We start from the raw sequence: 27,065 nt of genomic DNA on the forward strand, positions 1-27,065 counted from the left end.
CTGTTATTAGATCTGTTACCCTACCTGGCTCATTTCCCAAATCCAGGTCCAATATATTGTTTTCTGCTAAAATTGGACTCTCCACATTATTGTTTCTAGAACCCCTATTGAATGCACTAAAGAAATGCTTCTTGTATTAACAAAGTTCTAATGAATGCTAGAGGTTTAAGTCCCCCACTACAACAACCTTGTTGTTTCGCACCTTTCCATAATTTGTCCGCACAGGTAGTAATTCTGAGACAGAAAGTCTGGAGGTCATATGCTGCTTAATCTTTTAGAAAAAAAACAGAAAATTATAGGCCAGAGAGGCTGACATCAGTTGTGGGAAAGTTATTGGAAGGTATTCTAAGGGACTAGATATATAAATATTTGAATAGACATGGACTGATTAAGGATAGTTAATGTGGCTGCATACGTCATAGGTCATGTCTAATCAATCTTTATCAAGGAAATTGCCAGGAAAATAGATAGAGGCAAGGCAGTGGGTGTTGTCTACATGGACTTTTGTAAGGCATTTGATCAGGTCCCACATGGGAGGCTGGTCAAGAAGGTTCAATCTATGGCATACAGGATGAGGTAGTAAATTGGATTAGACATTGGCTTTCTGAGAGAAGCCAGAGGATGGTAGCAGAGGGTTTCCTCTCTGACTGTGACTAGTGGTGTGCTGTAGGGATTTGTACTGGGTCCTTTGTTGTTTGCCATCTATATCAATGATCTGGATGATAATGTGGTTAACTAGATTAGCAAATTTACAGATGACACCAAGATTGGAGGTGCAATGGACAGTGAGGAAGGCAATCATGGTTTGGAAAGGGATCTGCCTCAGCTGGAAAAATGGGCTGAAAAATGGCAGATGAAATTTAATGTAGTCAAGTGCAAGGTTTTACACTTCGGTAGGACCTTCCAGGGTAAATGGTAGGGCATTGAGGAGTGTGATAGAACAAAGGGATCTGAGAATACAGATCCATAATTCATTGCTCATAAAGAAAGCTTATGGCAATTGGCCTTCATAAATCAATGTATTAAGTACAGGAGATATGATACGTTGAAGTTATATAAGACATTGGTGAGGCCTTATTTGAAGTATTGTGTGCCATTTTCATCACCTACCTACAGTAAGATTGAAAGAGTACAGAGAAAGTTTGTGGAGATGTTGCCAGGTCTGGAGGACCTGAGTTATAAGGAACGATTGAATAGGAAAGACTGTATTCCTGGGAACATGAAAGATTGAGAGGAGATTTGATAGAGATATACAAATTTATGAGGGTTATAGATAGGGTAAATGCAAGCAGGTTTTTTTCCACTGAGGTTGGGTGGGACTACATTCAGAAGACATGGGTTAAGGGTGAAAGGTGAGAAGTTTAAGGGGAACATGAGGGGAAGTTTCTTCACTCAGAGGGTCGTGGGAGTATGGAATGAGCTGCCCACACAAGTTGTGCACACGAGCTTGATTTCAATATTTAAGCGAAGTTTGGATAGGTACATGGAAAGTAGGGGCATGGAAGGCTATGGCCATCAACTATGCAAGTTGATGGGAGTAGGCAGTTTAAATTGTTTTGGGGTGGACTAAGGGACTGTTTCTGTGCTGTACTTCTATATGACTCTGTGTCATGTTTTTTTTTTAGCTTTCTACCTAGCTCCCTAAAATTATTTTGCAGGACCTCATTCCTGTTCCTACCTGTCATTGTTACCTGTGTACACCATAGCTTCTGGCTGTTTCCTTCCCCACTGAGAATGTCCTGTGACCATTGCAACACATTCTTAGCTAGGGCACCAAGGAAGCAGCACACCATTCTTGAGTCTTGTCTGCAGCGTATTTGTTCCCCTTACTAGCAAGAACCCTATCACTATTGTTCTGTCTGACTTCATTCTTCCCTACTTTGCCTCAGAGCTAGGCACGGTGCTACTTAACTGGACATTTGTGCTGGCCTCTGGTCATCTCCTTAACTGCATCCAAAGGATTATATCTCTTAGTGAGAGAATGACCACAGAGCAACCCTGCTCTGTCTGACTAATACCTTCACTTCTCCTAGTGATCACCCTTCTACCTGTAACCTGCATCTGAGATAAGAGCACCTCATTGAATTCTCTTCTATGATATCGTCAGAATTCCAGATGACTGAGTACATCCAACTCCAACTTCAGTTCCTTCATCTAGTCTGTCAGGAGATGCAACAGGATGCACTTCCCACAGATGTAGTCAACATTGACACATGAGGTTCCCTGACTTCCCACATCTTGCAAGAGAAACATTCTGTTGCCCTGAATGCCATTTTTTTCTACACTGTCAAAAGTCACAGATTTTTCACATGTGCCTCCTTGCAGAAGCCTCTCTAGTTAAAGCCTCAGCTCTCCAATCCTAAACTGCTCCACTCTCACAATGGCCACTCCAATTAACGCTTCATTCAATCAATCAGGAAAAATGTTTTAAAAGTTGTTACTGTCCTGTCTGCTGCTCTAGCTCCTATAATTGGGGAAGTACTCTGGCAGTGACAAATTCAGTGTAACGATCTTGTGATTTTATATGATGCTTTGCCTCCCAATAAGTGCACCTCTTGAAGTACAATTTAATACCCATCTCTACAAATAGTAACATCATGAAGGATCCCGTTCACCTTGTTCATGGGCTGTTTGTCCCTCTCCCATTAGGGAGGAGGCTACATATCATCCACATCAAAAACAATTACTTTTCCCAAGCAGTAAGGCTGATCAACACCTCTACCCACTAGCCTACCCCTCCACACCCCCAACCACCACTACTTTATTATTTCCTGTCAGTCACCTTATGTACAGACACTCCTATGTCTAGTGTTGCTTTATCAATATACAATCAATCTATGTATAGTATATTAACTGTCTTATGAGTTTATATTTTTGTGGTTATTATTATTGTTATTGCATTCTTTATCTTTTGTGTTTTTTTGTGTTGCAATGGATCTGCAGTAACAATTATTTCATTCTCCTTTACACTTGTGAACAGGAAATGACATTAAAGAATCTTGAATCTTGAAAAGCAAAGCAATTTAAACTCAGTACATTGACATTCTAACCAATGAGAAGCATCAGTAAAAGGCATTAGTCTCTTGAGGCTGAACTTGGTAAAACAAATTCTGCACCAGTTGATTAGCACAAAATACACAAAAATATCCCATTGCAAATGGTAATTTACCCTGCTCTTCCAACATGCAACTTTGTTTCCCAGATCTTCAAAACTCCTTTGAATTGCAAGGATTTTTTAAAAAATTTTGATATTTTAACTGATCTTGCATCTTATTGTCTACCTGCATTGCAATTTTTCTGTAGCTGTCACACTTTATTTTGTATTGTGTTTTTGTTTCTGAAGAAAAAGATAAACTTTGTCATATGTACATTGAGACATGCAGTGAAATGCGTCATTTTGGATCAAATCAAGTAGCGAGGATTGTGCTGGGCAACCAACGAGTGTCACCACGTTTCCAGCACCAACATAGCATGTATTAACTCAATACACTATGTAATGATTTGATCTTCGTGAATAGTATGCAAGACAACATTTTCACAATATTTCGGCACATATAACAACAATAAACCAATTCCAATTCCAATTCCAATAAAGCTTTTCACAAAGAGGAACACATTTATACCATTAGCTTGAAGTTAATTCCTGGTATCATAAGTGACACATTAGCATTTCTGATGGTAACACCATTACAGAGAAGCATATTTTTGAGGTTTTGATAAAATAATGTATATCACCTGTTAATATCTGGATCAGGGGTTCCCAACCTGGGATCCATGGAATCTTCAGTTAATGATAGTGGTCCATAGCCCATTGGAAACTCCTGGTCTAGATCATTTCAGCTAACAAGCTCACTGCTTTGCTGTGTTTCTGAAATATATGGTTGTGGAAATCTAAAACTATATAAAATTTAGCTGTGATCTCTATAAAAAGTCAGTTTCTAAAATGTTACAGTTTCTGTTTCACTTATTGGAGAAATTTTACTGCTGTTCTTTGAGAAAGTACAAATTTATATCGCATGTCATGCATTCAACAGAACAGTTATGTGTTCAGATACCACTTTGCAGGTACAGCAGAAACTTTGAGTCACAAGGCGTTTGAGAAAGGTTGATAACAAGCAACTGCTTGTTTTACAAACAAATGAGAAATGATGGAGGACAGCCGTTTGATTCTTTGAACTGATAGAAACCAAAAAACTGCTGATCTGATGTGACAGAAAGGAAAGAGAATGGTTGATCTACAGTGGATGAGAAAAAGGTCGCTGCTCTTTTGTGGTAAACTACATATACCTGTCTGGACATGCCCCTCTGCTGACTGCTCCTGTGGCTCCTCCCACAGACCCCTGTATAAAGGCGATTGGAGGCACTGCTCCTCCCTCAGTCTCCAGGATGTTGTGTGGTGGTCTCTTGCTGCTAGTAAAACCCTATCGTTCGCCTCCCGTCTCTGAGAGTTAATGATGGTGCATCATCTTTTTAAAATAGCACTGTTGTATTTGAAATGAACACTTACAATACAACCAATACAGGTTATATAAAGTGTTAGGCTCTGTCAAGAAATTGTCAGATGTGATTAAGAAGCCTAGCAGGACTTAATAGAATGCCTTTGGCCAGCTGGTCATCAGCAGTTCCTCTGGCAATGGGTTCAGTTAGGTTTTTGCACAAGTTTTAGAAATGAAATGTGGAGTTTGGGGTAGCACAGTCCTAGCTTGTAATTTCCTCTTGTTTCCTTAATAGTGCAATACATGTTTCTATTAAACTTGTTTTGCTGGCTTCCTGGCAAGTTCATCTATAGGAACACCAAAAAATCAATTCAAATGCAATGAATGATGCTTATCTACGAAACTCACTAGCAAAGCTAAAAGGGTTATAGAAATAGAGGAAGAAATAGAATTCATTTTACTAGTTAATTTCAAGTACATTGAAATTCAAGAAATATATGTCTTTTTCAATATGAAAATATCCTCACCTTTCATTCAAAACAATATATTAAGATATGCATTCCATTCTCCACAGCCTCCCAACAACTTTTGCAACTCTGGATATCGATGGTATCAGAAAAATCATCTTTGCACTGCCAGGTAATGGATCTGTTAATCTTTTAGCAGAGGACCCCATAATGTTAGGAATGTGACCAGTTTAAAAACTACTGCTAGTTGGTATGTCTTAAGGTAAGATGTTACTGCTGGTCTCTGTAAAGCTGTTGACATTTTCGTTGAGTATTTCTAGCCATCTAGGTATTCCATTTCCACTGATCAGTTTTGGGCAATTCCATGACTTCAAAAGATCAGCTGTATATATGTATCATTCATTGCATTTGAATTACATGCATTTTTCCTCCCATGTAACAGCTTCAGAAATCAAGAAACCTGTGCATCACTCTGTGTAAATGGTTAAAATGAATCTGTTTCTTGCTTAAAGGGTGTAGTTTCATTTCTACTAATAAATTGTACTGGAATATTTGTGATGTAATTTGAAGTTCTGATTTGTTGCAAGTCGTCCAGTGACTGAGAGTTAGAGATCCTACACTGTGCTGACATTTTGGATCTGTACCAGTCTACTGTAAAGTGACAGCCTTGATTCACTCCTTAACTTCTTTTCTATTGAGGAGTATAGCACCAAAAAACATAATAAGAGTTCAATATACCAAGGTTTAATAATCTTTTTGAGGTTATCTACTTCATTTCACAAAACTGCAGTTTAATTTATATCATAACGATCTGATTTGCATCATGCAAACTTATTGTCCTGTCTCATTACAGTGGCCATCATTTTTTAAGTTGTACTTACTGATTAGAGCTAATTGTGTTTGTTTTTTACTTTAAGACTAGGCCTCTAGATTCATAATTTTAATGGATAATGTCTGCAAGCAATGTTGGCTCAGAAATTTTAACTTGAATGTTCTTTTTAAACTTTGTCAACTAACTCCATTTGTTATTTCCAGCATATGTTCATGGATCAGTAGCCCTGTGCATTAATCAATAATTTAGGTTTTCTAGAAAACCTCCAACTAAATTGTGGGTAGCTACAACTTGAAATCACTGCTTATAATTTGGATTTTAATGTTATGAGTAATTTGCTAAGTAATGGAGTAATACTTTATACTTCCAATATACTTTGGCACTGGAATTGTTGCAAAAAGTCACAACAACATGATATACTTAATATAAATTGACCTATAACAGGAAACGATTGACAAGCTGCAACTAAACAGAGCAGAGCTGCTGACTAAAATTATCCAAAGGCACTTAAGAGCATTAGCAGTGTCCCTGAAATTGACGGAGCTTTACGAGTCACCGCAAACTATTTATTGATTGATTGTAATATATATTGAATAGTTTATTTGAAAATAACATTCGTTTTCAACTTTTTTTTTACCGTTATGCAGCGGGTGCGGTAGAGGCTGATGGTGACATAGGATCTGAAGGTATATGGCATTACGTGATGGGTATTACAGTATCACAAACATTTTTTGTGACAAGAAATTACCACTAAATAAACTATTCAGTATATATTATAAGCCACTACTGAGACAAATAAACTGATTGAATTGTAGCATTTGATATTATGAGATCTTTCTTTCACCTCACCTAGCCTAGTCTTTATTCAGTTCTTGTCATCAGTTGTTTCCCCTACCCAATTTGCCTGGTGCTGTGCAATTGACTTCTAACTCTCTGCTTATTTTGCATTGCATCATGCTTCGCAATATCAGTGTGAATTGATTTACAGTCCAAATTTTCAAACTTTTCTTTGGAAATTTGTATTCCTTCCATCTGTCAGTTTCCATTTGCTTTCATCTGACTCTGGAAATTCACCATATACACGGTATCTCAGCTGCAAGTCTGACTCCAACTATTTTGTTGTAATAATGCCTGAATGCACAATGTGACAGAGGCCAGTGGCATTCTAAATGACAGTGGGCCAGTATCTGCCTGATTGTCTTCTGCCAACTTTATTCCTGTTCTAAAGAGCAACACCAATTACTTTTACTATTTCCTATAGCAGATTTGTTGTATAATTAGTGCTCTGTGGGGAATGTGTCATAGCTGTACTATTGTTCAGTTTGGCCAATATTGTTCAAATGTCTTCAGCCTTTTAGGAATGGAGTTTTATTTGGTAATTACTATTTATAACCCTGCAAACAAATAAACTAATTTGGTCTTTTTCTTTATCATAACAGTCCTATGTTTCTTGACTCATTTAACAATTTAAAAATGTACAGTTGGATTATGGTTGCTGTCAAAAATTGACTCCCCATCTCTGTCTGTTTTGGAGAAGAATCTCTTGGTGGAATCTAAGCATTTAATCAAAGAGAGTATAGGAAAATGATTTGGCAGACCCCCTTATGTCTCCTTGTACATAAACTACTGGATGACAGCAAACTTGCTGGCTACTAAATTGGGCTCCTGCTAAGTCAATGGAATCTATATTATAAGTAACTAAATAAGAGTAAATAGGAGGAAGGTAGAATGCAGTTGACCTTTTACTTAGATTGGATATTAATTGGAACCTGAATACTGGACATCAATTGGAACCTGAATCATAAACATGAGTATGAGAAAACAATTGCAAGGCAGGCATCCTTATATTTGGAATTGAGTAACCCAACTAACATTATGATAAAGTGAAACTGTTTTAAGCTGCAATGATTAATGTCCATAACTAGAAAGGAACAAATAAATTTTTCCCTTTACTGTAACATTTAGTCAAAATGCAAGACTATAACTTTAATTGAACGGAGTGCCCATCAGTGAATTTACTTTATGTTACTCTATGAGTATAAATTGTTGTTCAAGCTTTGCAAGAAATAGTAATATATAAACATGAATGTGGTATGTCTCTGGTAGATGTTTTGATAAAGATTTGCCCCTGATTTCTGTAATTGACTGAAGATATCGTAGAACAAGACATTGTATTGTAACATTTTGGTTAGTCAACATGCTGAACTTACAGCATATAATAACAATTAATATTTTACTGTATCTTCAAACAAAATTGCAGAATTAATTGGATATCCATTTTCACACTGCAATTGTTTATTCATTTGCACCAAGTTAAAATGGCAACTTGTCTCCAGAACTGCATCAAAATATGATAATATTATCATAATTTAATGAAGTAACTGTATCTATGACCGCTCTGTTACCAATTAATTCATCTCTGTAATAGTGTTACTAAAACCACATCTCTCCACTGTAATAAATTCTTAGGTCAACTTGCTGGCCTTATTTATGAAACCCCAGATTCCTTGGGCTGCGTAAGTCTAGGGACTCAGTGAGATTAGCTGGCTCTCTTCCCCCGCCCCCAACCCCAGTATGTTTGAATCCTGTGTAAGTTGCTACCCTGTTACAACTCAGTGCCAAGAAATAACAGATAGCGCACTGCATACAACTAAAGGAATTATATTTGCGTATGATAACTTAACTAAAGGGTTAGTAAAGAAAAGAAAGAAAAAAAGCAAAAAGGGCCCATTATAATTAAACAGTCAAATGTGCACAGGTTGTAGCTCAACTCTTCCAAAAGTCATATTCACTGATCCTCTGTCGACCTCTGCACCTTGCTCCATCAAATCACGGTCCCCCAGCTAAGTCGAATCCTATGACCAGTTCTCTCCAGTGTCTTCTCTCTCCACCTCCTTCCGAACATAGACACCAGCTCACACTGGTGTCAGGCGCACAAAAAAAACCTGCTTCCTGATTGGATGGCTCACATTCCAAAGCATCCGTTATCTCTGACCATAACCCAAACATTGCTCCTGCAGAAAAACCATTATGTTAGCAGTGAAACCTTTACCAGGGCGTTACATTTATAAAAATTACAGCAAATCCATTAGATAAAAATAAATTGAGTTGCAATTCTCCAAAACTAATGTATCAATTTTCCTCAATTCCATTGTTGCTTTGTACAAGCAGCATCTTGACCTCCTTATTATTTTTAAAAACATGCTGAATTCACTGGACTAGATTAATTAAATAGCCATTGAATATTAAATTAGTAATTATCAACATGTATACCTTTTTAATTTGCATAAGTTTATTTTCTTATGTAGGAAATGGTTCTTAGAAATTTTTTCCATATTATGTTAATTTTTCCACTAAACTCTTTATAGGTGTTTGTTTCTAATCCCTTTTACCTCCTCCTCACTTATTCCTTTATTTTCATACCTTTAATTTCATCAGTAAAGGGATAGGTTCTATGATTTACTGAGGTTCCAGATCATTATTCCCCTCATCACATCATAAATAATTTCCAGTTGCAGAGCAAAATACTTCTGTGATGCAGTGTCAGAAAACAAAATTATTCCACCCCAGCAAGATTCAATCAGTATAACCCTGAATGTCAGTATATAAAAAATGCCTTTCTCTTGCACTGGACAGCAGAGCCAGTGAGTGGAGGGAATGAAGGCGTTTTATTACCTCGAGAATATAATTCTCAAGAGCTACCTCTCAAGATTCTGTATTAACATGAAAAATACGGGTGGCATATTGCATAGCACTTGGCAGTCAATCGTTCTGAGATGTTTTCAAATCTCTGAGTTTGCATGGTTAACATTCCCATTTGAGCTCTAATCTGGGAACAAAGGAATATACAACAGACCTTTAGGAAACTAATTTTACCTCTTGACATTAAGAAACGTCATCTATTCCCACTATGCTCTAAATTAATTCAAGATCTGATTTTCTGAAGAAGCACGATGCATCAAATTTTGTTTTAAGCATGTATTTTTTTAAAATCTATACAAAAGTAAGATGGTGTGTTATCAAAGATTAAAAAGCTTCCTTTCCTCTTGCAGATGAATTATATGATTTTAATTTAAACAAAATCAGAAGCTCTATCTACCTGATTCTACCTGAGGCAGTTAATGTTTATTATACTGGGAGGAAGTATTAATCTTTACCTAATCTATCACTGAGGAACATTTTCAGTGAGATGAAGTAAAAATTAATTAACAACAGAATGTTGTTACCCTCCTATCTACTATGGTTGGTTATAGACCTATGATAACAGAGTTAAAGATCGTAATAGTTATGGAGAAGAAGTGAATTACAGAGCCATGGAGTCATATGGCACATGGTTTATGGAGCTGCCCTCTCATGGTCATTGAGCTTCCCAAGGTCTGGACACATTGGTCACAAATGAGATTTTTTAATAAGCTATGAAAGTAGCTCTAATTCCATCACAAATTTTACTTTTGTACTCATATCTTGAGAGCAAATTGGAGGCCAGTGCTCAAAGCCACCTCTTAAATTCAGAGCAGCTTACAACGAGATTTGTGATTTATATTTCTGTCACCTTTGATCTATTAAGTCAGCCTACTAAACAGTAAATCAACATGTTGATTGAGAAAAGAGAAGAAGACACCATTAAGGGAGAAACAGTACGTTTCAAGAATTGGAGATATCACGCCAAAAATTTTAAAAATGGAATTGTAAATATTCTAAAAATCATACTCATAGTACTCATGGCACTTGGTAATATTGGATAGTCCATTTATTGTTCAAACTGTCTTACTCTGCTTGGAGACAAAGTGGATTTTATAACAGGAAAAAGCAATTGTTGTGTGAAGAAATCTTTCAAGTGAACATGTGGTGCTTAGTGCATTGTGAAATAATTCAAAAATCAAAGAGAGCAGTAAATGTGGCTTTTTTAATGATAGTTATATGAATTGCTAATTTTATTCGGCAAGTAAATTGAAATTGGAATTACCAGTATTAACAATTCAGCAATTACTCAACTCAGGAAACATTTCTCCTTAAATTGTGTCTGTCTGTAAATTGATAATTGTAACATGTTGTTTTATGAATTTCTATTTACATCAATGATATCAACCATTGGAATCATAAGATTTACTAGAAGATTAAATGAGTATTGATATAATGTTTTGTTCTGCACTAACATGTAGTTGGCCAATTGTAGCCTGAATATATCCATCTCATTTGGTTGAATAGTTAAATCATTATGTTAGCTAAATAGCAATTTTGAAACATGCATGTATGAGAATCCAAACAGTATTATGTTAAGCATATAATGACCTGTGTTGTATATTGAATGCTTTTTTTGATGTTGTGAACTTCAGTGTGGGTAGTGAAGCTTGAATAATAATTTGGACAATAAAGGCAAATTAGTCCAATTTTATTTGCAAAAAAATACTCTTCATAACTCACTTCCCACTGTCATGATTTCACAGTAATAGGTCTTTCATATTTGTGGAAAGCAAGCTTGTGGCATTCTATTGTTAGTGTGAAGTCCAAGAATTTCTTCTAGCTGCATTAATTATATCTAATTTGTGTAACAAATTAACATAACAAAGTGCTGTTGCAAGGCAACAGAATTGTAAGGACGTGTCTTGCAATTGACAGGTACATTGAATACTCTATCATACATTCATCCAACCTCATTGTCTCACTTTTTTTAATCCACTTCAATGAGCTGCAAAAAAAACCCAGAAATGATAGAGGCAGTTTTAACCCCAATTGAAGTTTTATTTGGATCCAAGCAATAACTCTTGAGTTAACTCCAAATCTGCCAGTAAAAACCAATGCAGTTCTACAGTTATATTTTTTGATCTAATCTTTTTCATTATTAGCAAATAAAAATAAATTTGGAAATCATGTCATGCAGTTTGGAGTGGAATCATCTTAGCACACTGTTGTTCTTCTTTATGCCTGCAATGAATAACAAATCATTTATAGAGTTGGCTCAAGTAGTGAATGCTTCTTTTGCGATCACCACAGTAACTCAGTTGCCCATAAGAAAATATGAAGAAGCAACGAACACAGAATGATTCACCCTCCAAGTGTGCATTTAATTGAGTTTTGGAGTTGGAGCAATTGCCTGCTTGGTTCCAGGAATTATTCACATTGCATGCCACAGTTAATTGTTATTGACCTGAGTTTGTTATTTCATGGCAATATGATTTCTTTGCAGGAAATCCAGTGTCAGCAGTTGTCACCTGCAATCTCTTTGTTATCCCTGCATTGAGGAAAATGCAAGGAATCCTTGATCCTCGACCCACCATCATCAAAGCCAGGGTAGGTCAAATAAGTTTCCAATGACTGAAGGCTCACTTTTACCCGGTAAGATATGAAAAATGTTCATTAGTTTGTGGTAGTATTTTTGAGTTTGGTTCTGATCTTTCAATGGTTGAAGATAAAGTTCAATCTATTTTTAAATTATTTGGGAGTGAAGGCATTCAAGTCAGCAAACTGTGTAAAGGTTCCTTTTCACTTAAAATATTAATAATATTAATATTATAAATAGTCATTTTTATTGTTATTTATGTAAACAAATGAATGGCGGTAGAGCTATCAACAGAACATACTTTATTGAAGAGAGTAAATCTCAATGAAACCGCGGAACCTGATGTAAGAAAGCATCAAAGTCATACCACATGGTACACTCTTTTTTTAGAAGTACACTTAGATTTATACACTGACCCTTTTATTTAAAAAAAGTGCATACAACCCTTAACTCTTTACAAACATGATATTATACAATTGGTTAACTATTTACATCCATATAGAGTTGTCAATTTGAATAGTTATAAAGTTATTAATTACTTTTTCTGTTCTTTCACCAAATTCCTCAGTACAACCTGTGCCTGAGATCTTAAAACGTTAGTAATTCCAATGGATTATGTCTCTCGTTGGGCATCATAAATATCTTGAGCCACATCCAGTTCTGCAATTGTTGCTCCTGCAAACTTCTGGAAATTTTCGGCTGGCAAGCCTAACATCTGTACAGTCGGCTCTCCTTATCCACGAATTCAACCAACCGCGAATCGCGAAAACCCGGAAGTGCTCTTCCAGCTCTTGTTGTTGGAGCATGTACAGACTTTTTTTTCTTGTCATTATTCCGTAAACAATGCAGTATAACAGCTCATTTACATAGCATTTATATTGTATTAGGTATTATAAATAATCTAGAGATGATTTAAAGTATACGGGAGGATGTGCGTGGGTTATCATGGATTGGGATGGAAAAAAATTGGAAGTTCTCTTATTAAGTAAGTCGGAACAGGTACATCCGGTATTATTTAACGTCAGTTAGTCAAACATTTGTCTTAGTATATACTATATATTTTACCTTTCTGTGCATATAAAACACTTAAGAACGTATGTTTCAGTGCCAGGGGTTTGGTCCAGTGACAGATCGCTCCCGAGTGCGCTCTCCACCATGCCAGTTTGATGTGGAGGATCAAAAACCCAAAACCCAATAATTAAACCACTGTGTTGCTTAGTAATAATTGGAGCTTTCATCGGGGCAGAGCCTTTCTCACCTTATCCTTAAAAATTGTTCCGATCATTGACCGACGTAGCCTAACACATTTCCAATGACCGATGGCGTTTCACCTCTTTCCGATCACTTTATTATTTCCACTTTATTTTCAATCGTGATCATGATTATTTTTGTGAACAGAAACACTGCGGATTCAGAGCTGTTCCGGGTCCTAATGTCCACCACACTGAGACAGGTTAAATAAGGTCTTGGGTTCCACTGGGTCCTAGGGTCCACCGCATTGAGACAGGTTGAATAAGGGACTTGAGCATCCGCAAATTTTGGTATCCATGAGGGGTCCCAGAACCAATCCCTCGCAGATAAGGAGGGCCGACTATAGTGGGTAAATTATTGGAAGGTATCCTAAAAGATGGCTATTTGGATAGGCAGGGCCTGATTAGAGGTAGTCAGCTTGGCTTTCATGACTAACCAATCTTATAGAGTGTTTCAAGGAGGTTGTCAAGAAAGTTGATGAAGGAAAGGCCAAGGATGTTAACTATATGGACTTTAGCAAAGCTTTTGACGAAGTCCTCGTGAGACGCTAGTCAAGAAGATTCAGTCACTAAACAATCAAGATGAGGTAGGTGAATTGGATTTGACATTGGTTTCGCGAGAGAAGCCAGAGAGTGGTAGTAAAGGTTGCCTCTCTAACTGGCGCCACAGAGATTGGAACTGGGTCCATTATTTTTTGTCATCTATGTCAATGATCCAGATGATAATGTGGTAAACTAGATCTGCAAATTTGCTGATAACACCAAGATTGGGGAATAGTGGACAACTATCCAATGAGGAGAACTATCAAAGTTCGCAGCAGGATCTGGACCAGCTGGAAAATGGGCTGAAAAATGGCAGATGGAATGTAATGCAGGCAATTGTGAGGTATTGTACTTTAAGAGGATAAACAGGGTAGGACTTGCACAGTGAATGGTAGGACACTGTGGAGTGTGGTAGAATAGAGGAATCTAGGAATACTGATCCATAATTCCTTGAAAGTGGTGGCACAGGTTGATAAAGTCATAAAGAGAGCTTATGGCACATTGGTCTTCATAAATCTGAGTATTAAGAACAGGAATTGGGATGTTATGCAGAAGTATAAAAAAAATTGGTGAGGCATAATTTGGAGTATTGTGTGCAGTTCTGGCCATCTACCACAGGTAAGATATCAATTAAATTGAAAGAGTGCAGAGAAAATTTACAAGGATGTTGCCAGGACTTGAGTCCCTTCAGTTTAGGAGAATTAGGGGAGATTTGATCGAGGTATATAACGTTATGAGGATTATTGATAAAGTACTTGCACTAAGCAGTCTTTCTCCACTGAGGTTGGATGAGACTAGAATTAGAGGTCATAAGGGTGAAAGGTGAAATATTTAAGTGGAACCTGAGGGGGAACTTCTTCACTCGGTGGGTGGATTGAGTGTGGAACGAGCTGCCAGTAAAACTGGTGGTTGCCGGTTCAATTTCAACATTTATAGAAATTTGGATAAGTACATAGACAGGAAGGATATGGAAGGCTGTGGTCCAGATGTGGGTCAATAGGATAAGCAGAATACAGTTCAGCACTGACTAACCAGCCAAAGAACCTGTTTCTATGCTATAATGCTCTATGACTCCATAATAATATTTATAAATTTGAAAGCATAGTTTTTAATTTGTGCATATCACCTATAAGCACTAAGCTGTCTGTATTAAACTTAATAGATGCTAGTAAGCCTTATAAGTAGCTGCAGTATGTATAATTACACGATGTATTAGTATATTACAGGAAAACATGAAAATAGCTTTAACACTTCTTCTATGGTGGCTCTTTAGTTACTCCATTTCTATGCCTCCTCTTTCACATCACTTTACATCCCAACTCAGTGTCAATACTTTTCTTCTCGCTATCACTTTTAAAGTCACAAAACAATCATTCTTGATCTTTCCTTTCTGGATCAAATGCCAGGCTTTCAGTTGACTTGACTGTCTTGGTGCTCTCTGGTTACAAAATACTGGGCTTACATTAGTAAAATTACGCTTGTAACAGTCTCTCAAAGAATTGTCAAAGTTTTTGAACTGTTTCCATACTGCAATGTGATTCTCCCTTAAAGCATCCCACACGGTCTGTATTTACATAGTCCATTCAGCTTTTCTGTCTCAGCCCAAAACATCAACTGTACTCTTTTTCATAGATGCTGAATTCCTGCAGCATTTTGTGTGTGTTGCTTGGATTTCCAGCCCAGCATCTGCAGATTTTCCCTTGTTTGTGATTAGATACTGAGCTTTTGCTTGTATATATGTACAGTCAGATGACAATAAACTTGAACTTGGACCTTTTTTCAGACCATGTGTAATTTCAATTTTTCTATTGTATCACCTTTGCCAGATATGATCATTGCACTGTGGTATCTCATGCTGAACTTCTCACTTTCCATCTTCTATTTTCTGGCTCTTGAAATGACCTAGCTACTGTCCTGAGACTTATGTAAACTGGATTGTTCACAAAGTCTTAGTTGATTACAGACCCTCCCTCAAAAATGTTGCTTTTGAGGTGTGTGAATAGCCCCATTGTTCTGAAATGACTAAGTCACCGTCCAGCCTTTGACTCAGCCAACTAGTCATGACCGCAGACTTGGCACAGCTTTTTCTCTTTGTCTAATTCTCTAACTAACTTATTCTTTACAGGCTTTGGCTGGATTTTATAAATATTGAGAGGAAGTAAAAGCAAGCTAAATATATTGACATTTGCAGTCCATTACAATCTGTTAAATCATATTCAGGCATAGGATACCAAAGGTTTACATGAAGTATGGTTACATATACCTAATCAGCAGAGTTGGATAATTTATTTAAAAACTTTTGTTTTAGAATCATTGCCATTTGATTGCATGAAGTGCAAGTGCAGCAGCTGATTCAAAGTTATAATGATATACTCAAACTCATGAGTTAGGAAGTGACATTAATATTGAAAATAATCGAAGTTTTTTTTAGTGTTAAATCTAACCTAAATTATAACAACTGAGACATAAATATATTGGTTCCTAAACTGGCTATAATCCTCTTGTGGACCCCTTGATATTACTGAATTTGTATTGAGATGAAACATGCATACTGGACACAGAATCCTTTGATTGTTTTTTAAAATTTATGAGTCAAAATACATTCTTATAATAAAGTGATAGGAGTTCTTCCAGCTATTATTAGGATATACCAATATTATTAAGCACTGTTCAACAGTCTATGTCAATACTTTAATCCAAATGCATCTAATCTCAGTTTTTCCCTTAATTTATTCCATCTTCAGAAAGTGTTGGACAGAACCTGGAAGAAGTTACACTTGCACTGTCAGTCTTCCATTATTGAACAGATGTATGGTTGAGCTGAGACAATCTGACTGTCAATGTGACTGCCTCTTCTGCTGTTCTCAAATCCTTGTCCACTTTAAACCAAACCTTTCCTGATTCCCAAACAAGCTAGTCATGAACTCTCATCCCTTTCAGACAGACAGGCATACTTTATTGATACCGAGGGAAATTGGGTTTTGTTACATCCACACCAACCAAGAATAGTGAAGAAATATAGCGATATAAAACCATAAATAATTAAATAATAATAAGTTAATCATGCCAAGTGGAAATAAGTCCAGGACCAGCCTATTGGCTCAGGGTGTCTGAAACTCCGAGGGAGGAGTTGTAAAATTTGATGGCCACAGGTAGGAATGACTTCCTATGACGCTCAGTGTTACATCTCGGTAGAATGAGTCTCTGGCTGAATGGACTCCTGTGCCTAACCAGTACATTATGGAGTGGATGGGAGTCATTGTCTAAGATGGCATGCAACTTGGACAGCATCCTCTTTTCAGACACCACCGTCAGAGAGTCCAGTTCCACCCCCACATCACTGGCCTTACGAATGAGTTTATTGATTCTGTTGGTGCCTGCTCCCTTCAGCCTGCTGCCCCAGCACACAACAGCAAACATGATAGCACTGCCCACCACAGCCTCGTAGAACATCCTCAGCGTTGTCCGGCAGATATTAAAGGACCTCAGTCTCCTCAGGAAATAGAGACGGCTCTGAATTTTCTTGTAGACAGCCTCAGTGTTCTTTGACCAGTCCAGTTTATTGTCCATTCGTATCCCCAGGTATTTGTAATCCTCTACTATGTCCACACTGACCCCTTAGGTGGAAACAGGGGTCACCAGTGCCTTAGCCCTCTTCAGGTCCACCACCAGCTCCTTAGTCTTTTTCACATTAAGCTGCAGATGATTCTGCTCGCACCAAGTGACAAAGTTTCCCACCATAGCCCTGTACTCAGCCTCATCTCCCCTGCTGATGCATCCAATTATGGCAGAATCATCAGAAAACTTCTGAAGATGGCAAGACTCTGTGCAGTAGTTGAAGTCCGAGGTGTAGATGGTGAAGTGAAAGGGAGACAGGACAGTCCCCTGTGGAGCCCCAGTGCTGCTGACCACTCTGTCTGACACATAGTGTTACAAGCGCACGTACTGTGGTTTGCCAGTCAGGTAATCAATAATCCATGACACCATGGAAGCATCCACCTGCATCACTGTCAGCTTCTCACCCAGCAGAGCAGGGCTTCTTCCCAATCATCCTTCATGCTTTGCCCATGTGATCAACTTTCTGTGCCTCAAACCCTATTCCCACTAACTCCCAACTTTCTTTCCTGATCTCTGTGAATGATTTCCAAGCTGATGTGCTGACACCTTCCTAAATAAATTCATAGAGCATATTTTCTGTTCATAAACATGATGTTCTCTCTCTTTCCATCCTCTGAATCCAAGCTCACAAGTGACTACTCATAATTCACTCTTACCTTTGCTTTGTATTTAGCTTTACAAGACTGTCTAAGCTTTAAATAACATTTACTCATCCAATCAAAGCCAAAATATCTAGGAGTTGTTTCTGTTTTTGCTCTGATAATATCACAGAAGTATTTACCAAATATTCCCTGCAGGTTACCCCATGCCAATGATGTTACAGTATCATTAATCTATCAACTTCCCTAATGCTTTCATTGTCTTCATATAGTCAGCATTAAATAAGCTGCAAACTCTATTGAATATTAGATGGCCAAAGCCATTATCTTTGTCCTATGCCACAGTCCCCATATTCAGCAAAAATTCCATCTTCCCATGACCACCAAATCTGATTGAATCAGATTTGTTGTAATGTCAGGCCTTCCACTTGTTCTCAGACCTCTGCAACTGTATCCTTAACTCCCTGACCAACAGACTGCAGTCAGTGAGGATAAGCAGCAATACCTCCTCCACAATTATTTAAAACACTAGTGCTCCACAAGGTCGCGTCTTCAGCTCTACTCCTTATACATTCATCACTGCATTGCCAGATTGTGCTCTAATTCCCACCTACAACTTTGCAGATGATACCACTGTAGGGCTGTCTCAAATAATGATGAGTTGGAGTACAGAAAAGCAATCAAGAGCTTAGTAATAAGATTTCACAAGAACAACTTTTTCCACAATCCCCATCAAACCAAAATAGCTGGTAATTGATTTCAGCAAGGGGAACAGTGCACATGATGCCTTGCCTACATCAGCAGTACTGAGGTTGAGAGAGTGGAGAACTTTAAGTATCGAGGACTGAACATCACCAATAGTTTGTCCTGGTCCAATCATGTTGACACCATGGCCAAGGAAAGTCACCAATGCATCTACTTCCTCAGGAGGCCAAAGAAATTTGGCATATCCCCATCTGGAGGCATCACTGCTTGGTATAACCACTGCTATGCCCATGACCACAAGAAACTGTAGAGAATTGTGGACACAGTTCAGCACCATCACAGAAACTGACCTCCACTTGATAGATTCTGCCTAAACTTGTCATTGCCTCAGTAAAGTACCCAGCTTTATCAAAGACTGTACCTAACCTGGACATTTTCTCTACCCCCTCTCCTTCTTTGAACAAGCAGGAGATACAAAACCCTGAAAGCATGTACTGCCAGGCTCAAAGGCAGCTTCTACCCCATTGCTACAAGACTATTAAATTGTTCCTTAGTGTGATGGACTCTTGACCTCACAATCTTCCTTGTTATGATCTTATTGTTTATTTGCACTGCCCCTTCTCTTAGCTGCTACACTTTATTCTGCATTGTGTTATTGTTTTGCCTTGTTCTACCTCAACACACTGTGTAATAATTGGATCTGTATGAACAGAACACAAGACAGACTTGCCCTCTATCTCAATACATGTGACACTAATAAACTAATTCCAAGTCCATTTCCAACCAAATGTACATATACTACTGTAGGAAGACTATCTGATTATATTTTATGACTTTATTTGCTATTTAAATTTACATTTAATATCTTGGTCATTTTCATATTCCATTCTACCTATTGGCTGCTTGAAATCCACCTCTGTTCATAACCCTATTCCCCCCGCCCCCACCACGCAATCCACCGAGATTGAATCATAGAAGCTCTGCAGGCCAAATCTGAGCTGTGGTGTTGTCTTTGTCCAGTACATTGTTAACCCTGCATTAACTACTAACGCTTCATTATCTCACATTTAAATTTCTTACCCTTAAACTTTTACTCTTCCCTGTGGCCTTATTATTCTAACTTAATGTTACACTAGGTCTTTCATGGTTCTCTGTTGCCTTGTTTTCATCAGCAAAATAATCTGCTGGACAAACTCAGAGGGTTGAATAGCATCTGTAGGGAGAAAGAACTTGTCAACATTTTGGGTCAAAATTCTATATTAGGACTGAAACATTGACTACTTCTCCTAAACCACTTGCTGATCTTTCATCAAAGCCAGCACAAGTGATCTTGAGTAATAATCAGCAAGACAGCTCAAAACCCCTTATTATCTTAATTATAGAATTACATGGAGAGTCTAATTTGCAGTGTCAATTTTTGTGCATTTTTTATACTCATCATCCTATTTTATATATATTATGTTGAAGTTCTTCCTCTGTGTTTTAAAGAGTGCAAATTATGCAATATAATGTGTGCACTTGATATTTTAACTCCCTCCCTGGGGCCATACATGATTTTCATTTAGAAAGATATATGGAATACATCCCTGATTGTATTCATCTGTTTTATGTGGGAAAGTTAACAATCAATTTCTTTTTAATTCTGTCATTCTACAGTTGTCCTGTGATGTGAAGCTGGATCCACGGCCTGAATACCACCGCTGTATTCTGACTTGGCACCACCAGGAACCATTGCCATGGGCACAGAGTACAGGTGAGATGTTTGAAACAATTATTAAATAGTAACTTGTATTTGAAAATAACAATATATCATGTGATAAGGGTTTCACTAAAGTAGTATGACAGATGTATATAGTTTTGTACAACAATATATTGTGCAGTTATTTACCAACTTGAAAAATATAATAATTGCCCTTTTTTGGCCACACTTGGAGAATGTTCTAATTAGCAAAAAAAAAAAATCCCTTGTGTGAATTCATTTCTGGATACAATCCACATACCCAAAGGCAGGATGGCCAGATATATCATTTCTCAAATGTGCACAATGATGCTGAAGTCAAACAGTATACAATCTTCTGTCTATTATTTATAGGCACAGGCTGGTGTAGTTCTTTGAAGCACATTAGGAAGAGTCTTTGCCAGTGACAACCTATCAGTTTGATTTCTGAACAGTAATGATATTATGCAGTGTTAATAATCACCTGACTTATTTATTTGGTGAGCAAGTCTAGGACTGAGAGTTGATATAGTTCTAAATTTTCATTGAATTACGTATAATTTGGTGATACAATATGGGCAGTACAATTTGCCAACTGTTATATGAAAAACATAATATACACTTCCATTCATTGTAAGTTCTATGCCATAACATGGAGCCAAAGAAGTAACTACTGTTCTTTATCTTGTCTTGTCATTGCCAAATGATTGTTTGGCAATCATTGAAGAAAAATTTAGAGTCAAATGTGCAAACATTAGTTTTAATATTACTAAATATTACAAAGATATTAAAATATCTATTGTGTTTAACCTGTGTAAAACAATCTTCATTAAAAACTGAGGTTGACCTGAAAAATGTTGAAGAATTACATGTACTCAGATAGAGTGGCTCTGTTGATTTTGGCTGTTGCCTTGAAAGCCCTGTTAAAGAAAGTGTGAGGTAGGAGAGAAGTCCAGTGTCTACAGTGAATCGGCAGGCCCTGTAAGCAAGCACTCAACATGCAATGGAGTGAATAATCACCAAGCTTCTTACCAAGAGTCAAACTCCTAAAAACATGAAGAATTTTAATATAATTAAATCATTGAATAACTTTTAAGTACCACATCATAGTAACTGCACCACTGGCCTCAGCCACTGTTGATGAACATCTTACACATTTAGCAATACTACATGTGTATCCCAGGCTGCATTCACTGTCAACTGTTCCACCAAGACCCTCACCTCACACAATTGAGAGGGACACATTTCTCTCTCAATTGTGTGATAAGTTACTCAAAGTTAAAGTTATGTGAGGGAGAAGCTAACCATAGCAGACATGGGCATCTTTGTATGCTAGGCCCATAGAATAGTTTGTACTGCCCATTGTTCAGTTGTCCTGTGCTGAGACCGTGGCCAGTGACAGAATTGAGACCATGATGGTCTCTGTTATCCTGCCTCCCATTCATCCACTATCTCTTCTGATTTACAAGTTGCCTTGATGCCCCTCTTCTTTTCTTCACCCCTCATCACAATATTATCTTAACTCAAACTTCTGAGGTAGTGCAAGGGAAAGATACTAGTGTTGAGATCAGAACATTATTCAGTTGCAATAACCAGCTGAGATTCTGATATCAACTACAACTTAGGGGAAAGCATTCTCTAAATTTCCCTAGGTTCTCTAAAGTTTCTAGTAAATTGAAAATGAAACCCTGCTTGCTGCCATAAATTGTCTGAAAAATTCTGGAATCCATTACTGAGGAAGAGATAGCTTCCTAGGTCTCTCCCAGGAGCAAAGATAATTTGCTTCCACTTCTCCTCTCTGTGAGGTGATTAATGAGATAAATGTGAGACCTGTAGGTATATAGGAGCAAGGGCTACTCAGCAAGACGTGTGCATGGGGGGTTTGGGAAGTCAAAGGCAATTTTTTTTTTTGTCATTCCTCCACTGCCAATAAAGGTGAAGGGATGTTAACCTGGAACATTAATTCACATGCTGCCTTGAGTATTTCCATTATTTTCTGTTTTGTACCATCTGCAATGATTTTCTGATGGATTTTTAAAATTATGTTTTGCCTTTTCTGCAGGGAATCAGATGAGTAGCCGTCTGATGAGTATGCGAAGTGCCAATGGACTGTTGATGCTACCTCCAAAGACAGAGCAGTATGTGGAGCTCCATAAGGGTGAAGTGGTAGATGTCATGGTGATTGGAAGACTATGATGTCAGACAAGAGGAGGGTTGGTGCATGTCTACATATCATTGACTGTATCCCGTAATGGAATGGCACCATTAGTTTTTAATGATTTGGATAAAATTGACCAATGTTGTTGATTTTGAAGTAATTTCAAAAAGGAATCAGATAAATTAAATGAAACACGAGAGAGAAAGAAATCCATTGAATCCATTCTGTATCATACCCAGGGCAAAGTTTCTCTTTCATTACAGTTGCTTTGTGTGTTTAATGCCAGGTCTAATAGCAGTAGCTTTTGATAGACAGCGGTAGGTGCCTGCTAAACTTGTGTTTTCTCATCTTCAGATACAGATACTTATGCTACTAGCAAGGCTGTCTGCTTACTTTATACCAGCTTAGATAAACACAGCTATTATCCTTATTAGTACGCAACATAATTGCTTCACAAAGAGCTTTGCTTGTTCTTTATCTTGTATCTTGTGTTCATGTGCTCAGTGCCAAAAGCAGAGTGGCTGAAGTGGACTGGATTGGTGTATTACCCTCCCAGTGCCATTGACAGGGAAATTTCCCAGAAGCCACCTGTCTCAGCTGACCACCTAGTTGGACAGGAATTGGAAAACTTTCATTTGAACAAAGAAATTGCTTCCTTAAGTGCTGACAGCCTTTTTACCAATTTAAAAAAAAGTGTACAGTAATACAAAGATTGATATTGTACAGATAATAGTGTACCAGCAAATCATGTGGTAATTCCTAGCAATGAAAGACATTTAACAACACTGTACCATAACATTTTCTGTAATGATATTAAATATTAATAAAAATCCTTGATCATTGTTAAAATTTATCTGAGAAGATACTCAATGTTTTTAAAAGAAACTTATTTCTTGCTGTGTTTGTGCCGTAGTTACATTGTCACGGTGCAATTTGGAAAATAGCTTTGAAATTTTACACTCAATAAATCTGTTGTTTTTTTATTGTCCATTGCTATTAAGGAACAAATTCTGCAATGTCGAAAGAGGTTAAAGGCGTTATGACCATGGAAATGTCTACAGTTTCATCAATCTTCCCTTTATATCATGAACCAAATACCATTTTGCTTTTGTGACAGGTTAGCTATGTTGGAACATCTGATAATTTTTTTAAGAACTTACACTGGAAAAAGGGGAAGGTTACTTCTTTAATTTCATAGTTATCTCTGTTTGTCTAATATTTGCATAAATTAACTATAATCTACAAATTCACTGGTTAATTTTTGTCTAATTTCAGTTTTAAATTATTGGATTATTATTGTCACATGTACCAAGTTACAGTGGAAAATTTCTCATGCATACCAGTCACACAGATCAATTCATTACAACACTGCATTGAAGTAGTGCAAGGTGAAACAATGACAGAGTGCAGAATAAAGTGTTAGTTACAGACAAAGTGCAGTGCAGGTAAACACCAGGACACAAAGTCATAATGAGATAGATTGTGAGGTCAAGAGTTAATTTTATACTACGGGACCATTCTGTAGTCTTATCGCAGTGGAATTGAAGCTGTCATTGAGCCTGCTAGTACATGCTTTCACACCTTGTATCTTCTGCCCGGTGGAAGATTAGGGAGCAGAGAAAATGTGCAGGATGGGTAGGTTCTTTGATTACTTTGGCGGCTTTAATGAGGCAGTGAGAAGTGTAGGCAGAGTCCACGGAAGGGAACACATTATGGAATTATGTGATGTGAGCTGCGTCCACAACTCTCTTGTTTATTGTGGTCATGGGCAGAACAGCTGCTGTACCAAGACAAGAGACTTCCAGATAGGATACTTTCTGTGATGTATCAGTGAAATTTTGTGAGGGTCGTCGGGAACAGGCCTGATTTCTTAAGACTCTTGAGGAAGTAGAGGTACTGGTGAGTTTTCTTGGCCTTGCCATCAATGCGGTTGAACCAGAACAAATTAATGATAACGTTCACTTCTAGGAGTGTGGAATTCTCAACCCTCCCAAACTCAGCACCATTGATGTAAACAGGAACATGTGTATTGTCCCCCTTTCTGAAATCAATGACCAGGTCATTCGATTTGCTGATAATACTTGAAAGGTCATTGCCATGACCCCATGTCACTAGGATCTCTATCCCCTTCCTGTATTCTTACTTGTGTATTAAGGTACAGCCTATTACAGTGGAATAATCTGAAAACTTGCAGATGGAGTTAGAGCAGAATTTGGCCACACAGTCATGAGTGTACAGGGAGTAGAGCATGGCACTGAGGACGCAGACTAGCGGGGGGCCAGTGCTGAAAATAATCAAGGTAGATGTGTTGCTACCTATCCTTACTGATTGCAGTCTGTTGGTCAGAAAGTCAAGGATTCCATCTACAAAGAGAGGTGTCAAGTCCCAGGTCTAGGAGTTTGGAGGTCCGTTTGCTTGATTTATGGTATTGAATCATAGACATTAAACAATAGCCTAACAAAGATTTTCTTTATTCTCCACGTGCTTAGGAGATTGCATCTGCCATAGACCTGTTTCAGAGGTAGGCAAATTGCACTGAGACGAGGTTGTCTGGGAGGCTGGAGTTGATGGGTGCCATGATCAGCCTTCAGAAGCACTTCATGATGGTAGATGTCAGAGCCACCAGGGAGTAGTCTTTGAGGCAGATTACTTTGCTTTTCTTAGGTACCAGGATGATAGTGGTCTTAAAGCAGCTGGGAACCTCAGACTGAGGCAGGGAACATCCCTGCTAGCTGATCAGCACAGAATCTAAGGGTATGATCAGGAACACCATCCAAGCCTGATGCTTTTCACAGGTTCATTGTCTGGTAGACCGATCTTATATTTACAATGGTGACTTTGGATTCAGATGAATCGGAGGCTGTCAGGTGAGTAGTAATGTTCCAATCTCCTTGTCTTCAAAGCATACATAGAATGTATTCATTTCATCAAGAAGGGACATGCTGGTGTCAGTGATGCTGCCTGATTTCATTTCGTAGCCACAATTGACTTAATTTTGTATTGATATTGCCTCCTGGCAACCCTAATAATTTATGGAGGTTGTTTCTCCTTTTCTTCTACATGTCAGGGTCACCTGATTAGAACTACACAATTAATTCATCTCCCAATTAATCCATAGTTTCCAGTTTGAGACACCAGGATCATCCACTTTTGTACATAGTCCTCAATAACTTGCTGATGATATCCATGATGCAGTGACATTCATCCAGACATGGCTGCAGAATCTTTAAATATGGGCCAGTCTACTACCTCAAAGCAGTCATGTAAAGACTCATCTATTTCTTCAGACCAGCACTGTACAACCTTCTTTATTGCATCGTCATATTTCAGCTCTTGGTATGCGAGGAGAAGGGAGTATTGTCTGGTCATTTGAGTTACCAAAGTTTGGGGTGGGGGTGGGTTGGGTTAGCTCAGTAGGCAACTTTAATGGTTGTGTAATGATGGTCGAGGAGGTTTGGAGCCCTGGCGGTTTGAAGGTGAGCTGGTAATTTTTTTGGTAACAAACTCTTGGAAGTTGGTTTGGTTGAAATAACCAGCCATGGTAAATAGGGCTTCACGGTATCTCGTTTCAACACTGATCATGGAACATAGCTCATTGAGTGCAGGCTTCATGTCTACCTTGGGTGAGCTGTAGTCTACCATCAGACTGGCTGAAGTGAACTCCTGTGGCTGGTAGTATGGGAGACATTTCATCATTTTATATGGGAGATATTTCAGGTAGGATGAGCAGGAACTCACCAGGGCTGTCATATGTAAGCACCGAGGATTATTTTTAAATTTCAGTTTTTTAAGCCTTGGAAAATCCAATACCATTTAATATCAGTCTAAATATTACAATGATGAAAATTTTCTCAATAATGTATTGTTCTACTCACGGGTTCAGTGGATAAAGATAATTCTACAACATCTATCCATGGAGCATTGCTGTTTCACTGACTAGTAGAACATTCCTTCATGAGAAAATTGTATTAACAAAGAAAAGTACAGTGATAAATTTTAATTAAGAGAATGAGAGTTGCCACTAGGAACTAAGTTTTAAAGGGATACATGACCTGGTCATGTTAGTACACAAATCTTTAGCAGTGGCTGTAGTTGAGAAGGTCACGTTAAAAATTTATGTAGAATCATTCACTTTTTATATTGACTACCAAAGCAAGAGTTCCCCTTGTACTTGCATCTTATAGATATGTAAGGTTACATCTCAGCTGATATGGTGTTCAATCCTGTACCACACTGAAGAAGAATGTCATGGTCTTACTGTGAATGCAGAGAGAGATATGGGTCTTCAGTAATGTGGAAATACCCGGTGGTTTTCTTTCAAATTGAGTTAATTAAGCAGATGTTTGATAACTGTGTTCAAAATCTTGTTTTGATATAGTATATTAAAATAATCCTTCCTCTCAACAGCAATAGCGGTACCTGGAAGCTACATATATAAAGTGATTGACAAAAGCAGCCAG

At 37.8% G+C, this 27,065-nt stretch overlaps 1 protein-coding gene across 11 annotated transcripts in view; it reads left to right on the plus strand.

Annotated features, from left to right (window-relative positions):
* LOC132384020 (gephyrin) overlaps positions 1 to 23,593 on the plus strand; it is a 647,984-nt gene extending 624,391 nt beyond the window's left edge. For 7 of the 11 annotated variants that reach the window (XM_059955300.1, XM_059955322.1, XM_059955308.1 and 4 more), the window contains 5 exons: positions 5,011 to 5,075; positions 6,383 to 6,421; positions 11,923 to 12,026; positions 20,387 to 20,483; positions 22,510 to 23,593. In XM_059955300.1, the coding sequence (XP_059811283.1) occupies positions 5,011 to 5,075; positions 6,383 to 6,421; positions 11,923 to 12,026; positions 20,387 to 20,483; positions 22,510 to 22,643 (439 nt within the window). In that variant the 3' untranslated portion in view covers positions 22,644 to 23,593. The remainder of the gene's footprint in view (positions 1 to 5,010; positions 5,076 to 6,382; positions 6,422 to 11,922; positions 12,027 to 20,386; positions 20,484 to 22,509) is intronic. The other 4 variants (XM_059955317.1, XM_059955340.1, XM_059955364.1 and 1 more) reach the window with 1 other exon arrangement.
* Positions 23,594 to 27,065: the final 3,472 nt, after the last annotated feature.

This window comes from Hypanus sabinus, chromosome 2, assembly GCF_030144855.1.
Source record: "Hypanus sabinus isolate sHypSab1 chromosome 2, sHypSab1.hap1, whole genome shotgun sequence".
NCBI lineage: Eukaryota > Metazoa > Chordata > Chondrichthyes > Myliobatiformes > Dasyatidae > Hypanus > Hypanus sabinus.